This window comes from Electrophorus electricus, chromosome 17 (assembly GCF_041902795.1).
Source record: "Electrophorus electricus isolate QZ-2024a chromosome 17, ASM4190279v1, whole genome shotgun sequence".
Classification (NCBI taxonomy): domain Eukaryota; kingdom Metazoa; phylum Chordata; class Actinopteri; order Gymnotiformes; family Gymnotidae; genus Electrophorus; species Electrophorus electricus.
The window spans coordinates 617,424-633,827 of NC_137513.1; the positions used below are offsets into that span (position 1 = coordinate 617,424).

At 44.5% G+C, this 16,404-nt stretch overlaps 3 protein-coding genes across 11 annotated transcripts; 1 reads left to right on the top strand and 2 right to left on the bottom strand.

The window, feature by feature from the left end:
• Positions 1-35: 35 nt before the first annotated feature.
• Positions 36-5,257, bottom strand: si:dkey-260j18.2 (kelch repeat and BTB domain-containing protein 8). Of its 2 annotated transcripts, none has more exons than XM_081700085.1 (5): positions 5,125-5,257; positions 3,809-3,962; positions 3,473-3,551; positions 3,100-3,327; positions 36-2,997 (listed from the first exon to the last, which is right to left on the bottom strand). In XM_081700085.1, exons 2-5 carry the CDS (start codon positions 3,960-3,962, stop codon positions 1,467-1,469), a joined length of 1,992 nt encoding a protein of 663 aa, XP_081556211.1. In that variant the 5' UTR covers positions 5,125-5,257; the 3' UTR covers positions 36-1,466. The 2 variants fall into 2 exon arrangements, with proteins under 2 accessions (XP_081556211.1, XP_026860480.1); XM_027004679.3 differs by lacking the exon at positions 5,125-5,257 and adding an exon at positions 4,227-4,597.
• On the top strand, positions 4,464-14,258 carry sars2 (seryl-tRNA synthetase 2, mitochondrial). Of its 7 annotated transcripts, none has more exons than XM_081700086.1 (17): positions 4,464-4,574; positions 4,805-5,058; positions 5,144-5,239; positions 7,958-7,987; positions 8,468-8,608; positions 8,839-8,893; positions 9,236-9,299; positions 9,394-9,499; positions 9,942-9,989; positions 10,202-10,310; positions 10,478-10,523; positions 10,663-10,750; positions 10,891-11,003; positions 11,391-11,484; positions 11,930-12,022; positions 12,216-12,281; positions 12,666-13,236. In XM_081700086.1, the coding sequence occupies exons 2-17, from the start codon at positions 4,819-4,821 to the stop codon at positions 12,831-12,833; spliced, it is 1,557 nt and encodes a 518-aa protein (XP_081556212.1). In that variant the 5' UTR covers positions 4,464-4,574; positions 4,805-4,818; the 3' UTR covers positions 12,834-13,236. The 7 variants fall into 7 exon arrangements, 6 of the variants coding, with proteins under 6 accessions (XP_081556212.1, XP_035389900.1, XP_035389899.1 ...); XM_035534007.2 differs by lacking the exon at positions 4,464-4,574 and adding an exon at positions 13,536-14,258 and having other exon boundaries at positions 4,671-5,058; positions 12,666-12,860; XR_014117877.1 differs by lacking the exon at positions 4,464-4,574 and having other exon boundaries at positions 4,671-5,058; positions 11,391-11,479; positions 12,666-12,737.
• On the bottom strand, positions 13,590-16,079 carry med29 (mediator complex subunit 29). Of its 2 annotated transcripts, XM_027004680.3 has the most exons (5): positions 15,789-16,079; positions 15,583-15,641; positions 15,108-15,140; positions 14,126-14,210; positions 13,590-13,817 (listed from the first exon to the last, which is right to left on the bottom strand). In XM_027004680.3, the coding sequence occupies exons 1-5, from the start codon at positions 15,942-15,944 to the stop codon at positions 13,590-13,592; spliced, it is 561 nt and encodes a 186-aa protein (XP_026860481.1). In that variant the 5' UTR covers positions 15,945-16,079. The 2 variants fall into 2 exon arrangements, with proteins under 2 accessions (XP_026860481.1, XP_026860483.1); XM_027004682.3 differs by lacking the exon at positions 15,108-15,140.
• Between the last annotated feature and the right edge of the window lie 325 nt (positions 16,080-16,404).

Below are 16,404 nucleotides of genomic sequence, written 5' to 3' on the forward strand. Positions count from 1 at the left end.
TGATGACAATACACCCTGCAAGAGAATATACAGGATACAGTCAAAATGATGTTTTATTGTGATGCAAAGCAGCATATCAGTTCAAGCAGCTCGTCCTATGACATCACCAGTACATTTCTGACAGTTTGTATCAAGAGTTTAGCTTACGACACAAATGGATCACTCAAGTTCTTATTCTTTTGTCCATGACAAAATTTACATCTTTATGATCTTAAACACATGAATGTGCAAGATGTTCATGAATTAAACTTTCACATATGAAAATTATGCCTTTAATTGCCTGTTTATGTATAATAAATCAAAGGGCCATATGCCAAGCGAGAAGCATGGAACACGCCGGACTGGTTCAGCCTCTCGTTCTGTTAGAACATGTGCACTGGTGCTGAGTAAGATCAGTTCTGTCACTGAAAAGGTGCAGTTTTTAACCAGACATTAGTGATGTTAAACTGGGGTATGCTATTTACCGTATGTGGAAATAGCACTGGCTCCCTACATTACTTTCGGAGCGGAACAAGGGCCCAATAGCGGCTGCTGCTAAATGCAGAAGTCTGACACGGCTCCAGAAATGTACTCTACTGTAACCCAACCATGTTGGACATTACAGTTTTAATGTCCTCATCAGAATGTTACAGTAAAAGGATAAACTTTCAAACTGAATGCAAGATATAACTGCAGATTGTAAGAGAAAATCTGCACCCTCTCCGTCATGCTGCCCGTGTAGAGCTGAAGCGGTCTCACCTAGAGCTGCCACTGAAGTCAGAAGCTCCAACACTTGCAGCAGGTCCTGGTCCCCTGCACCTGCATGTCTGGGGCTGGTTGCGCTTTCACGTCTTTGCTAAGTCTTGTTTGACTACTACTGACCTTAGTGGGACCTCCCAGTAAAGGTTAAATAAAACAAATGAACAGAAAGTAATAATAATAATAATGTTAATTTAGATATCAAAGTATGAACAACAAACAGTTCACTTGAGGTTCAACCAGTTTCTTTCTTTCTTTTTTAAACAATCGGTTTCATTTGAAAAGAAAGGCTTGGGATTTAAACACAAACACCTGTTTAACTGCTTATGTTCACATTCTGACATCACATGTAGGAGTTTGTAGTTCAGCAATGCGGTTTAAAAATGACTCGTTATTTGGCGACAATGCATCTTCCTATTAAGTCTGTATCACTGCCTTCACATGAAACGATAATCATACTTAGAGCTAACTGATGACCTTTAACAATAAAGTGCATCCAAACATGTCAGTAGAAAAAAAGCAGTAAAATTGTGTCATCAACGTGGACATAAGCAAGCACTACGAGTAATGTGCTACTGTTGTACGGGAAGACAAGGTCACAGCTCCTGCCATTAGGCTGTGTTCTAAAAGACAGCAAGAGAACAAGAGATGGAAAAAGCCAAAAAAGGACAACAGACATTGATGAACAGATCTAAGTGTCAAATCCCACACTTGTTCCTTAAATGAAGTCACACTTCCTGATTGGCCCTTCTGCTCTGCCTGTCTCGCGCAGCATCGTCCGTTTTGCGGCTCAGTCTCTTTTCCCTTCCCTGCTTCTCCAGCGCAGACCTGAGGCGAGCTAGGATGTGTTTTTTGGGAAACTTTAAAGTGGTACAGCCAAACTGACTGACTCCCCCGGTGTCTCCTGGGAGCTTCTCGCGGCGCTGGACCCAGCTGCGCCAGCCTGGCTTCCAGCAGTACACACTGTCGTAGAACCTCGAGCCGTTCTCCCCGCCCAGCACGTAGATCCGCCGCTTCCACCGCGCCACCCCTCCTGCAGCGATGCGTCGTGGAAGTCCCGGAAAGACCACGGGGCTGGGAGCGCGGTCGCTACCACCACCTCCCGGGGCAGCTGCCACCTCACGGTCCGCCCCCGAGCCCCGCCCCTCTCGGAAAAAGAGCACGCGTCCTGTGGCATCAAGTGGTTCCAGCTGGGTGTAGTTGCCATCCAGGAACTTGGCTGCATCACGCATGTACCCGCCTACTGCACAGACTCCACCCCTCACTGCCACACCTCCAGCCAAGCAGGTAGCGCCGGAGTCCATGGCCACGCGGCTCCAGGTCTTCGTGACAGTGTGGTAGATGAGCACGCCAGCGTGCACCACCGCCCTGTTCTGCTCCAACGTGGCACCTCCCAGCAGGTAGAGCCGCCCCCGCAGGGTAGCACAGGCAAAAGAGCGCAATGGCAGGGGAAGACGAGGCCCTGGCGCCCATCTCTGCGTTCTGAGGTCAAAGGTCTCACAAGTGTCAAGGAGCGCCATCCGGTTGCAGCCCCCCAGTGCGTAAAGGACGTCCCCAGAGCCCAACAGTCCAAACATAGCGCGCTGCTGCTCCATCGACGGCCGCGAGATCCACCGGTCTAACACGACGTCGTACTCGTGCAGCGATGACGAGACCTGGCCTGTCCGTAGAACGCCCCCCGCCACAAAGAGCCGGCTGCCCACAGCCGTACAGCCGGGGCACAGCAAGGAGCCCAGCGCCGACAGCTTCTCCCACTTGCCTGTGCGTGGGTCAAAGCAGTCGACCGTGTAGTCACTCTCTCGCAAGGCCTCGTCTTCCCTGGGCTTGAGGTCCACGCAGACGATCTTCTTTTCCAGCATGCCCTCGCGGGGCCTGAGCGGGCCGCCCATGCCCTCTGTGCTGGCTTTCGGCCCCAGCTCCTTGCTCAGCCGCCGGCTCTCTTCAGAAGTCAGCAGACCAGGGCGCAGGTGGCGTAGCAGGGCAGGCATGTGGGCGTAGCGCACGGCGGGCTGATGCTCCGCCCAGCGGCGTGCCGCATCATATACCTCCGTCTCGGACTCCACGCCCAGCCGATCCGACTCCAGCAGGCTGCCCAGGGTGCCCGCATCCAGCAGCAGGAAGTCCCGCTGACGTGCCACCCGTGGGAAGTGCTGAGCCACCAGCCTCAGCGAGGCCCTGAGCAGGAGCTGGTCGTGGTGGGACCTTGCCAGGGAGTACATGCCTAAACAATTCTCCACAGACAAGTGCTCAAAGAGGAACCTAAAGAACACAAACAAGCTTTCATTCATTCTGCTCAGTTTTTTTGTACTGTATGTCCTAAAGCACGGATTTCCACAACACTAAATTATGCATGCACATTACCTGGAGCAAAGATTCTGCAAGGGCATTACTTGAAGACGATTGGCTGCCACAAACAGGTCCTCTGCCGTGTCAAGGCTGAGCCCTGCTTCCCCTGTGTAGACAAACTGGATCACTGCTTCCATAACCGAAGGAGTCACCTCCTCCAGACGGATCTCAGTGAGCCGTGACTCTACCAGTGGGCTGGTAAACATGGCACGAAAATACGGACTGACTGCAGCCAGGAGAACTCTGCAAGCAAAAAACAAATAATCCAACTGAGAGCTGACATTTGATAAGTGTCTGAGCTACAAGAAGCAGAAGAAAGATCAGCCACATCTGCTTATACCGGTGTCTGGGGTTGTGAGGTGACAAATCAAAGACCTTCAACATGTACCTGTGGCACATAAAACTCTTTCCCTCCACAACGAGAGTGACGTCACACAACTGCTGAGCATCCAGGAGCTGCTTTAAACCTGGTGAGGATAGAAATGGATTAAGTGGATAAATAATGCTTTTTTAGGTGTGCCATTTTGAAACTTCTTAATCTATGGTCCATTACATATCTATGCAATACTGTAACAGGGCCCAATCATCTAAAAGCAAAAATAATAGACACTAGACACATCCAAACTCAGGACAATGAAGTGCAACAGCTATACGTTTGTAACTCACACATACAAAACACACACATACAAACAGTTAGGACTATGAGGCAATCCGAATGCCTCACCCAGAGTGACGTATTCTCCCAGTGGAGTAGTAGTGTCGTCTGGAAAATCCTCTTCCTCTGAGTCGCTGTCGGAGAGGGGTTCCCCACCGCCGCTATCAGCGTCACGCCAAGGCTGTGGCTTCCATGTAACCGTCCCGCCTTTAACTGAATTCATCTGTGAGATGATGTGAGCATAAATAAAAGTATTTCACACAAGCCTACCTGTCCTTCCGGTCACCAAGGCAGAAATGTTACAGAAATGACAGAAAGAAAATAAATGCACTTAGAAAACTGGCTAAATTGGCATTTTCACCATATGAACTTCTGCAATGAAATAACTTGTATTCAATGCCGATAGATATTCAACATAATACATTTGCTAGGGCTACACAGGGCACCGTTTCCTTTACCCCACAGCCCTGTTTCAGTAGAACATTACCGTGGCGGGGGAGTATTTAGTTGCGGTGACCTCAGGAGTACTGAACCATTCAGCTGCTGAGTACCAGCTGGGTGACCTGGGAGCCGCGTGCACGGTGTGTCACAGCCCTCGGTCTGCTCGCGACGCCACGGCCGTTCTGGGAGGTTTCACGGAGAGCCGAGCAGCTCATCACGGTCCCGGTGAACCGGATCACTCAGACAGACGCAGTGCATGTCAGCACGCGTGCTGCCTGCAGCAGCCTGGCCACGCGACTGCACAGCTTCCCCATGGTGCAGGGCTGAGGAGCGCGCGGACGGGGGCACGGGGACGGAGACAGGCTTGTTAGCGACACGCGGGCTGATCTCTCCGGTAAAGGCTGAGCTAGTGCTGCATGCCGGAACAACACCGAAACGCTTCCGCTTTCCTCAGAACAGCGGAAGTGACGATTAACCCTTTAAATCTTATTGTTGTCGGCGATTTGATTAGTTTCAGCATCTTCTGTGACTTCCGCTAAACACGCGCTGGTCTGTTTAGCTTTAACTGACGGACGTTAATTAAAAACACGTCCTCTCGCTCTCTCTCTCTCTCGGCTTCCGTAGTTACGTGTGCGGTCATGGCGTCCTTCAGCGGCGGCGTGTTTCGGCCTCTGCTCGGTGTGTGTGCGGTGTGGAGGACATGTTCTCGTCCGGGCTCCTCCGGGAGTGTCCGCAGCAGCCTGCTGGAGCACATGAGACAGGGCTACACCGACAAACCCGAACTCAACATGCGCTGGCTGTGCGAACACACGCACCAAGTCATCGCCAACGTGGAAAACAGGAAAGGAGATTTACGGGCGGCTGATGTCGGAGTGATCGTGAGTCTCGTGGCCAACGTTCACACACATTCACACACAACACCGTAACACCTCGTGTGCAGTTACCGATGTCTGTCTTGGTTAGATATCTGTCTGGAAGCAGCTGAAGGACGTGCAGGATGAGATCGTGAAACTCGAAGAAAGGAAGACGTCCATCAGCGCTACTGTCCGAGCCCTGGTGGTGAGCAGCACATCTGGGTGTTTAGTGGCGTCGTCCTTAAATCAGTCGCTGTGTCGCAAAAACAATACGGACAACAGCACATTGTGCAGTGTTACGGGACCAGAACAGTTTTAAATGTAAAGCAGTGGTACCAAGGTGCTGGACATGCTACTGTGGAGCAGCAGACCTAACTCGGCAGTGCCTGTGTAACCTGCCTGTTCTGTCTACTGGCTGTCATCCTGTGTTGTGTTCTGGGTCTCTGCTCTTTACTGTGATAACGTGTGTGTGTGTGTGTGTGTGTGTGTGAGAGAGAGAGAGAGAGAGAGAAAAGTGCTATTGGTAAAAGCTTTTTCATCATCTGGAACTCTAAGATGCAATAATCTAATTGTACACAATATAACACAACATTGTCCCATAAGCAACTAACGCACAGCTTAATGTAAAAATAACAAATATGATCAAGCATTAGAAACAGAATGTTAGAATATTCAAGATAACAAATAGATCATAAATGGAATAAACATGTTGACAGTGAAACCTAAATAACCATCAAACCCATATTTCATTATTTTAACCAATATAAAAAATGGAAAATCAAAACAATGAATTACAATAACATGAATGCTCGAAAATGCTTTGCACTAGTGTCACCTTAGCAACCATAACAGCTGGGCTTTATACAGGCTACTGCATTTCATTACAGTGCAACTTAACACAAAAGAAACATAAACACAATCGTGTCTCCATACCTGTGAGGACCTATAAATATGAACTAAGTTCTCACCACAAAATGTTCACTTTTATAAAGGTTTACTGGGTGGAGTGTGACTCGCGCAACCTCCCTCTGCTCTGCACGCGCCTGTAAAGCAGTTCCGCACAGGCAGGAGAAAGATGATAATGAAAGAAATATTAAATAGAATTTCATAAGTCAAACATTCAGAAGTTTATGATGACCTGCTACACTAACCTAACATAGAAATAAAAAAATATGATCATGAATGATCAATGATCTAACCCTGGAAATAGAATGTTAAAATATTCAAAATAACAAATTTATCAGAAATGGAATAAATATTTTGACAGTAAAACTTAAATAACCAGAAAAGCCGTATTTCATTATTTTAACCAATATAAAAAATAGAAATTCACAACATCGAATCACAATAACATTTCAAAATGATCTGCGCAAATAGCCTATTAACAGTAGCGTTTCCATAACAACCATACCAGCTAGGCTGCAGTGTTTCATTGCACTGCAATCAAAAAGCTAACAATTTCAAAAGAAACATACAAATGCAATAGTATCTTCATCCCTTTGATGACATATAAACACAAAAGCATCACATATATGTGATTAGGAGATACAGATGTAAAATTAAGGCATGGACACACTACACTACCAAAATCATCAGATCGCTGTACTACACAACTTGGTGCCTTGTATTTTGGAATCTTGAGGTCATGGTTTGCAAACTACATGACGGGATAACACTACAAGATGTTTCCCCATCCCACGCGTCCATCTATAATAAAATAATTGTATTATTATTTATTTATTTTTCTCTTAAAATTATTATTGTGGTGATTGTTGTTGACCAGAGGAGGATGGGCCCACCTTTGAGTCTTGGTTCCTCTCAAGGTTTCTTCCTCGTGCTCCAGGGAGTTTTTCCTTGCTACCGTCACCCTCGGCTTGCTCACTGAGGGCTTGGATTTGGACATTTGTAAAGCTGCTTTGTGACATCTGTTGTAAAACACGCTACAGAAATAAATGTTGATTGATTTTGATGACATCAAGCTGTATGCCAGAAGTGAACGAGACATGGACTCACTAATCCATCTCACCAGGATATATAGCAATGACATTGGAATGTCATTTTGACTGGAGTTTGGCAGATGGTTACAAGAATTGGAAAGGTGGCTAGACATCAGAAGAGGGCCATAGAGATAGATGTGGCGATCCCACAGGAACAAGGAACATGAAAAGTTTGAGAAATACCAAGGCTCAAAGAAGAGCTAGAAAAGATGTGGATGGTGAAGGCAACAGCGGTTCCCATGGAAACCAGAGCAGTAGGGGCTCTGACCCCCAAACTGGGAGAATGACTCCAGCAGATCTCAGGAACAACATCCGTCCAGACGAGTGCAGTCCTGGGAACAGCCAAGATGCTATGTAGGAAGCTTAAAGCTCCCAGGCTGTTTTTCTGAGCTTGAAGGAAAAAAAGACCAGGGGAGGGCAAGTGAGCATTTATATATAAACTTGTAGTCATGCATGTTAATGTAAACTCCCCAAGGTTTCGCCATCTCTTGCATTCTCATTGGTTGTAGCTTGAAACCACACCCACTATCAGTCATAAGCTGGTCGCAACACTTCACACCTCAGAATTTGGACTCGCTCCAGATATTTAGCATACGAGATATTTTTCCCCTGAGTGAATGCTAATTTTCTGTGATCTGGAGCTTTTCTCAGTGACGTCCAAAACCACTTGGTGAGGGGAAAATCAGGGCAAAAAGCATTTAGCTCGAACTCAGCATTAGTGAAATATTGCAATGAATTTGTTTCGGTGAAATTCATAATAGAAATATTCCTAAGTCCATATTAACCTGTTACACCTGATGCCATTAAATCCTGGTACTAGAGTGTAGCTGCGTTCTCACTGGCCATTGGTGTGCACTAAGCCAGACATGAGAGACACAAATCTGAGTTTGTATTCTGAATGGACTTGATTTTTTCTTCCTTTACAGGAGCAACATGACAAAAAGGTTCTATGTGATGTAAGTTCTGCCTTTCATACACTATATTTACCTCATTTACTTTGGAATTTAAAGTGCATGACCTTTACATTTGCATAATTGGTTTTGTAGAGCATTGTTTTATACCCAGTCCTGGGGGTATTCTACACAGTCCATGTGTGCCATCTGCTTCTTCAGCCTGAGCCCAGAACATGCAGACGCTGGTACAGGCGTGCTGGGAGCTTTGGTTAGAGCCCAACACGGGTGGTGTGGCGGGTCTCGGACTGGGCTGTAGGGTTAGATTAGTTGAGATTAATTCATATATATGAAAGCTACTGGAGTTGAGCTTTTGGAAGATTCTGGAGTATGTACGGTTTTGGTAAGCAGTGCAGAGTTAATGTGCATGTGTTTAGGTGTTTATATTATGTGTCAGACGTTTGTTGTCGTGTGTGTATTTCCTCTACCCGTCCGTCTGAGGTCATGTCTGCTGTACTAGTGGCTCTCCCTCCTCCGTGTGCTCAGCTCGCGGACTACAAGGCGACGAGGGCTGAGGGCCGAGAGCTCCGTGGAAAGCTGAGTCAGCTTTACCCGCTACACAGTGAGCTGGAGCAGCAGTACTACTGCCTGGCACTGAGGCTGCCCAACCTCTCACACCCAGACGTGGTACGGAGCCTCCTGCCATTATGCACAGACCCACTGTAAGCATCGGGACACTTGTGCAGTCAGGGAAGATCGTGCTGTGGGTACAATTAGCTTGCTGCTAATCCATAAATTTAAGTTTTTGCTAAATTTATTTGAAAGCCGTAACAAATTTTTTCTCTCTTCATTTTTGACGGATGCATGCTTTGCTTTCTGTTAATGATGATGGAAAACCCTTTCTGTTCTCCTGGTAGCCCGTTGGGGATGAGAGCCAGGCTCGGGTGGAGGACATGGTGGGGCAGAAACCAGGTACAGTAGCTACAGTACAGTGTGGCACTGATCAAGCCCTGTCCAAGAGAGGACACCACTATGGTCTTAGTGTCCCCCACCACCATGGCATTACCTGAGACTTACTGCTTTACTTGTTCTGAGCATAACTGTTGTTTCACCATGAACAACTTTGACAACATTTTTATCAAGACAAACTCATTTGTCAAACATCTTTACAGGAAAATTGTGTATTAAAGTGTTAAAGTATTAAAGAAGTGTATCAGTTTTTTGCTTCTCTAAATTTTTATTATAGCATAAGTGATGATGTCTGTTTTTATTTATACTCTGTCAGTATATGATATGGCTTTGTGTTTGCCACAGAGTTTGATTTCAAACCCAAAGGCCATCTAGAAATTGGGGAGTTTCTGGATATCATAAGACAAAGGTGAGACCCTCCACAGCTCCATTCAGTGTGTTCACGTTGCGAAACAGGAGTTTAGCTTCTTTTCATCTCCTCATTCTTGTCGTTTCTTTGCTAGGCGTCTTGCCCATGTGTCAGGTCACAGGTCGTACTACCTGAGAGGAGCAGGAGCCAGACTGCAGACTGCTTTGCAGAACTTTGCTTTGGACCTCCTGCAGAAAAGGGTCAGTGAGTGTGCGTGCGTGCGCGCGCGTGCGTGCGTGCGTGTGTGAGTGTGTATGAGTGAGTGTGTGCGCATGTTTGAGTGTGTGTGTGTGTGTGTGTGTGTGTGTGTGTGTGGATATGTCGTGGCATGGTTGTCTGTGAGTGTGGATGTGTGTGTGTTTGTTGGAGTGTGTGTGCATGTTTTGTTAAAAATTAGAACTGAACAGGTATTTAAATAACTAGCTTACAATGTCTGTTTACCTGGAAAAATTGCCAGATGTTTCCCATGTACTGTTGGTATTACTGACATTCCAGAATTCTCACTATTTAAAGCCCAATTGGGGATCAATAAAACATAAAAACACTAAATCAAGTTAAAACATGTTAACTTTGATCGACTGTGGCATTACTGTAAGCTTTCCTCCTCGTGGCTTGTAATGTGGTCTTGTTTTCCGTGTGAAGGGGTTTATCCCGATGGCTGTTCCGGACATGCTGAAAGGAGCCGTGTTTGTAAGTAGATTTTCAGCTGACATCAAACGCTAGAGCACATTAGATCCAAAATGTTTCCCAATGTCTGAAAAAAATTCACAGAATGTTTCAAGGTTGCATGTGAAGAATTACTGTGTGTGAAGCCTGTATGATGTTACTGAAGGGAGACTCAGTGTTGTAGCATTACCGTCGCCCCTGTGTGCGACCTCACTCTGACCCTTTTCTCTGCTCAGGAGGGCTGTGGAATGCATCCTCATGCCCAGCATTCCCAGGTGTACACGCTGGACCCCAGCCGCTTTCCAGACCTCAACCTGGCTGGCACAGGTGAAGTTGGCATCGCAGGTAAGAGAACGGATGAGCTGTAGAACAGGGCTGGGTTGTTTTCAAAGGATTTTAAAATAACATGACAATGTAAATGTGCTAAAGACTGGCACACCAAATGATAGCTGAAACCTGACCATTATGACACTAATGGTCATATAATTAGTGATGTAAGGTTTTCTTTCAAGGTTATTTTATGGATCATGCGATAAATGTGAAAGATCTGCCAGTCAGGTAAGAAAAGTCTCCCTGTGCTCATACAGGGCACCTGCTTTCCACATAATAATCTCAGATAAACAGATATTAAGGATTTATTTTGTTTTATTAAAGCCACTGTTTGTGTGTGTACGTGCGCTGTGCTTTATATGTGAAGGACTGTCTGCAGCAGCACGTGTTTCCGAGCAGAAACAGAGGCAGGTAAAGAGACCTGGGGACTCTACAGGGTCCATCACTTCAACAAGGTAACCACAAAACAACACATCCAGCAATCTTCATGCAAGATGGAGGCAACACAGGAGGAAGAGAAACAATGACCTCATCATAAAGGTCTCATCTTCAGTCATGGTGGTCTCGGCTGATTTGGTCTTTTTTCCTTGTGCAGGTGGAAATGTTTGGTATAACTGCAGATGAGACGGGTCGAGAGAGTTCTCACTTGTTGGAGGAGTTTGTGTCCTTGCAGAAGGAGATTTTCTCATCCCTCAAGCTCCATTTCAGGTGTGTTAAAAAAAAAAAAAAAAAAAAAAAGTGTCTTGTAATAACTCATGAAGCAGCAGATGAATCAGTTTCAGGTGTGTTTGCATGTTATGCGTTTTCTTCATTCACGGCTTTGTATGTGTGTCCTCGTGCATGAAGAGCTTGTGTGTCTTCAGCAGAACTTAATGTTGCGGCTCATACAGTATTCAGCAGCAGTATGAGCAAAGTGTCCCAGCACAGTGTGATTTTCATCATCAGTATTTGTATTGGTTTTCTAGCCCCATTTTCCTCTGGGGGCACAAAAAAATATTTAAAGCAAAGAAATAATTTGCTTGCTTATAATCACTCACTTGGATTCTAGTCTTAAGTTGTCTTGTCTTACTCATGTTGTTGTCATTTCCTTCCTAGGGTGTTGGACATGCCCACACAAGAGCTGGGAGCTCCAGCGTTCAGGAAGTATGATGTGGAAGCGTGGATGCCCGGTCGTGGAAGCTTTGGTGAGGTCAGCACAGCCGCTGCATCACTCGCTCACAGCACTCACATCACTGGAGATGAGTGAATGACTGGACTTCTGTGATTGGGGGGGGGGGGTGCAATAATAGTAGATCACATCTGCACTGAGGAGCACTGCTTTAATAAATCACTGAAGTCTAAATAAACTCTTCAGATGGAGACGTGTCTTTCTCTTCTCCAGTTACTGTTCACAGCTTTGAAGCTTTGTCTTTGGTGGACATTGTTACCTTGGTCAGACACTGCAGTCCTTTAGTCATTATAGAAAAGTGATGTGTAAGATACAAACTCATACCAAAGTCTCCACATAATTCTTCCACCATGACTGTCATAAGAAGATCTGACTAAACCACCCTGGCACATGGTGAGGCAGAACACCAGGAAACACTGGCTGGGTTCTGCTCTCATACTGTGTTAAACTCTTGACCCAACAATAGATCTCCAGTGCCTCCAACTGCACAGACTACCAGAGTCGTCGACTCAACATCCTCTATGAGGGAAGCGAAGGGCGTCTTAAGTTCACTCACACGGTACGTTAACTCTGCTGGCCATGTCCGGGCCCAAAGAGCCGCCTGTAACCAAAAGCACAAAGTGGTGTGTTCTGTATGGTACTGTACATCATAAACACTTAAAGCACATTTCCATAAGATGTATTGTGGAACAAAGTTGAAGTCATACATAATTGCGTGTGTGTGTGCTTGCACGCATGTGCCTTCTCTGCAGGTGAATGCTACAGCATGTGCTATTCCACGCACCATTATAGCTATTTTGGAGACTCATCAAACTAAGGTGGGGTGGAAAGTTTCAGTCTGCCTAAATATTCTCTCAGACAGACTGACATTAGTACTCGACATCACGTTAGCATCGCTGCGCAGACCATGTGACTTAGTTCTATGACTATGCTGTAGAAAAACATCTACAGCATAGTCATAGAACTAAGTGATTATTTCCTGCATTGGCAAAAAAAGAACAAATGAAATCCAGTTTGATGAGTACAATGTCATAGAGAAAATTTGGATATAAAATCTGTACAACACAATCTTCAAAACATGATTTAAAGTGATATTTATTAGTATTAGTTAAAGCAGGTGAAATTGTATGTGTATGTATAAGCTGTGACTGTATGTCCAGCTTCCTCAGTAAATAACGTGACTTCCCTGGTGTTTCCTTTAGGAGGGAACAGTGCGTGTTCCGGAAGTGTTACAGCCATACCTTGGCTCTGAGCTGATTGAGAAGCCCAAATACTCCCCACTGAAATACATTGGACCAAACCAGCCGAACAGACAACCCCTGTCCATCGCTGAAAGTTCCCACTGGCGTGACTTTGGCAGTAACTTTTAAGTCCAAATGGAAATATTTTTTAGAAAGGTGTGTGTGAGGATCAACACTGTTTTATACTCTCCTCAGAGCAGTTGGGGCGGGTTCTGACCAACACATACAGGGCAGGGCTTGAATCTCAATGGGTCTTTGTTGTATGAGCTGAAGAGTGCAGCTTACCTGACCACACCTCACACTGTAGTTCAGATACGTCTTTTTTTACTTTTGGGAAGCAGAATTCGACCTAAGAACAAGACTAGTTAGTAACACGAACAGCCATTCAGGTTCTGTTCACTTACAATGAATTAAAACACACATACCCAAACTTGAAATATGGTACTGTAAGTGATGTCAGGTAAGGCCTGTGTCAGTCATGTTTTATGTCTCATGATAAAGACAAACTATGAATAAATGTTGCTGATCTTGGGATTCTTGCCAATATGTAGATTTAACATGTAAAGTTCAGATGGGGATTGTGACAAGTGTCTGTGCTTTAATCAAGCATTGCAGAATTATAATCCCACCTCAGTACCTCAGCTACAGCTGTAGTCTACACTGTGATATTTTTACTGTTAAAGAAATATGCACATACAATTTCATAATAAAAAATACACATTTATTTTCCAAAACATGTCCAAATTACAAATTGCAAAATTCAGTTGTTGTTTTTTTTTGCATCATGTCTGACATCTATGTACAAATTCAATCTTGGAACCATTCCTCCAGATCCTCAATGCCATGGAGTCCTACAGAGCACAGTCGACTCGGGATTGAGCAACATCACAGAATTCCTTGTTGCTGACTTTTTCCCGTAATCTTCTTGGAACATTCCAGAAGAGCATTATGGATGTCTTTAGCACAGGATATCTGGGACTTGATCATACTGAGATACTGTGAGTAGGACAGAGACTCTGTCTGCACCGTGTCTGGCTTGGTGGCCGTGGGCACCAGGTTGGGGGAGTGTTTTGCACTGTCAATGCTCTGAGTGAGGCACTCATGAGCCAATCGCTAGAGAAGACAGAACATGCTTTACAAATACAGCAATAATACAACACAGCCAAAATATACACATTATCGTCTCATTTCACTCATCTACCCAACTCTCAGATTTTCTTTCCTTTTTCCCCCGTTTTGAAACATCTGTTATCTCAGTCATTTTGGAACAAAATTACTCAAATTCTAGGGCTTGATTTATTGTATAAATTCAGTTGTCAGTTCAAGTGTTCTTTAAAAAACAACCAATTCTGAAACAAACTTTGCTACAAGTTCCTAATTCAGTGGGAGATGTGGTTTAAGTGTGGATGAGGAGCCTTTACCAGACAGAGTTCCACCTGGTCACACAGGGCGTAGAATTCCTCAAGGCTCTTATCAAACCTCTGCACTGTGGCATCATTACTCTTTCTGGACATCAAGAGAAAATTACAAATAAAGTATTAGTTTATTAAATGACTTGATTTCTACAGAGATTCAAATTTACAAGCAAAATACTTCCAGAAAATGTGTAAGTGCATAGCACAATTTAAATTTCAAAGTGTGTCATCAGAACTTCAATATCAAGCTGTTATTTTAAGAGTGAACACATGTATTCCAATTCAGTTTGGGATTATGTAGGAGTGGGACAGGTGTTCTCTTTAAATGCTATGTCAAGCACCACTCCAAACAGTAGAAATTTATCATAAATACATGAACAATTGCTTAATCATTTAATATACACAAAAGTTATTGTACTTATTAAGCAATTAAGATCTACCACAGACCAGCTGCATCTACTTGGAAAGTTAAGAAAATGGTCCACTTTGTATTAACTTAAAATTACACCAGTGGTTCCCAAAATGTAATCAGGGCAGGAGAAGACTTCCACATTTACTGGTGGGTTTAACATGCTTTTGTGTTCATGTAGGGGCAACTGTTATCCCTTCAGCTAAATTGGAATTTTGCAGGCATTGAGCATCGCACATACCCCCTCTAGTGTACATCAACACAAAAATGAACTAATTGTTACAAGCTGGGAGTTAAAAGTACAATCTGTTTATATCAGCGTCCAATCATGGAAACATTTGGTAATGCTAATATGAACTGATTTTTTTAGCTGCTATTTGAAAGAGTACTGATGATAAGTACAATATGCTTGGCTTCTCCTGTAGCAGTACTGGTGATTAGAAGTTAACATTTTCAGCAGTGTGGATTGATCAACACAGACCACTGAAGGACTTTTGGACAAACATTCTCCACAGTTCCAGAATATCCACAGCTGTCAAACGTGGCTCTGAAGTTGCTGTTGCTTTTGCGACCACTTACCTCTGAGACAGTGGCTTTTCTGCCCTCTCTGCACTAAAATCGAAGTACAGACACAGACTTTCTGTTGAGAACAGCTTACGACTGAAACTCATGCATGTCACCACGCTGAAACTTTTTTTTCTTCATTTTGTAAAAGCTAATACTGCTTCCAAATTATAGGTAGTAAATACAGTATTTTGTAGTTTATCTAGTATTGGTGCTGATATACAAATGGCAAAATCAATCAGAAAGACAGACAAACATTCTTAATGGGGTATGCAGAGCTACCAAGTCTTCTAGGGTTAAATATTTTGGGAACCACTGTATTACAGTACTAAGAACATTACAGAGAACAAGCAGCACCAACACATGATCATCTCTAATCCCAAACTCCTCCAGCGAGGCTCGAGGCGGAGGTGCAGTGACCTCGTGAGAGATACTAGCATTAGGCTGCACGAGACATGAGAAAAGCCAGACTTAGCCTGGCGGTACTTACACTCCGTTATCAATCGCAGTATTGTGCGCAAAATTTTGCGAAGCAATGTTCATGACATTCTGAAATAAAAGAAGAGAAACGCGAAAGTGAGTTCTTTAAAATATCACTACCAACCTCCCAGTAAGCAGCCAGTAACGGTTACATTACATACGTAATTAACAACCAAAGCTAACCGTCTAGACATCACAGCTACATACTGAACGAACCTGTAAACTTTCCTTTAATTGTGGAATAAGCATTTTAAACCGATGAACGGGGTCAAAATCCTGCTGGTTTAGTTGTTGTTGTGGCTGCTGAAGCATCGCTGTCTGGTGTGAGCCGACCTGAGGGGTTAACGTGACGGACTGCTGCTGGGATGTCATTGTCTGAACTGTTAAGACAAAACACGAATTAAAACACAACCACTTTCCTTTTCATTAACTGCAACCTTTCTTCTTTCTTTTTTCGCCAGCCTTCTTCGCTACATCCTGGCCTTTACAGGAGCTGTAGGTTATATGGCGCCACCTGCTGTCCGGGAGTCTGAATGTTCCACATTATTTTGCTACACATCAAATTATTTCTGTGATGCAGCGTGTAGTTTCCCTGTTGTAACAAAAATACAGCAGTACTGTTTAAAATACAGAAAAAACGAATTTAATTAAAAGTAAATTAGGGCTAATTAAAACCGGTTATCATCATTATTAGCAGCGCCCGTACTGGGTTATTACAGGTTGGCCGGTAGAGGGCAGTATACGCTGTTAGCAGCGTCCGTACTGGGTTATTACAGGTTGGCCGGTAGAGGGCAGTATACGCTGCTAGAGGCGCCCGTACTGGGTTATTACA

What these genes read in the sequence shown, in the direction of transcription:
- si:dkey-260j18.2 (XM_081700085.1), bottom strand. Translation starts at nt 3,962, where the DNA reads ATGAATTCAGTTAAAGGCGGGACGGTTACATGGAAGCCACAGCCTTGG. An exon ending in GGGAGAATACGTCACTCTGG is followed by an intron (nt 3,552 to 3,808) that starts GTGAGGCATTCG and finishes TATCCTCACCAG; the next exon opens with GTTTAAAGCAGCTCCTGGAT. An exon ending in TTGCAGAATCTTTGCTCCAG is followed by an intron (nt 2,998 to 3,099) that starts GTAATGTGCATG and finishes TGTGTTCTTTAG; the next exon opens with GTTCCTCTTTGAGCACTTGT.
- med29 (XM_027004680.3), bottom strand. Translation starts at nt 15,944, where the DNA reads ATGACATCCCAGCAGCAGTCCGTCACGTTAACCCCTCAGGTCGGCTCA. An exon ending in GAAAAGCCACTGTCTCAGAG is followed by an intron (nt 14,211 to 15,107) that starts GTAAGTGGTCGC and finishes CTTGATGTCCAG; the next exon opens with AAAGAGTAATGATGCCACAG. An exon ending in ACCAGGTGGAACTCTGTCTG is followed by an intron (nt 13,818 to 14,125) that starts GTAAAGGCTCCT and finishes TGTCTTCTCTAG; the next exon opens with CGATTGGCTCATGAGTGCCT.
- sars2 (XM_081700086.1), top strand. Translation starts at nt 4,819, where the DNA reads ATGGCGTCCTTCAGCGGCGGCGTGTTTCGGCCTCTGCTCGGTGTGTGT. An exon ending in CTACTGTCCGAGCCCTGGTG is followed by an intron (nt 5,240 to 7,957) that starts GTGAGCAGCACA and finishes CTTCCTTTACAG; the next exon opens with GAGCAACATGACAAAAAGGT. An exon ending in GTCGTGGAAGCTTTGGTGAG is followed by an intron (nt 11,485 to 11,929) that starts GTCAGCACAGCC and finishes ACCCAACAATAG; the next exon opens with ATCTCCAGTGCCTCCAACTG.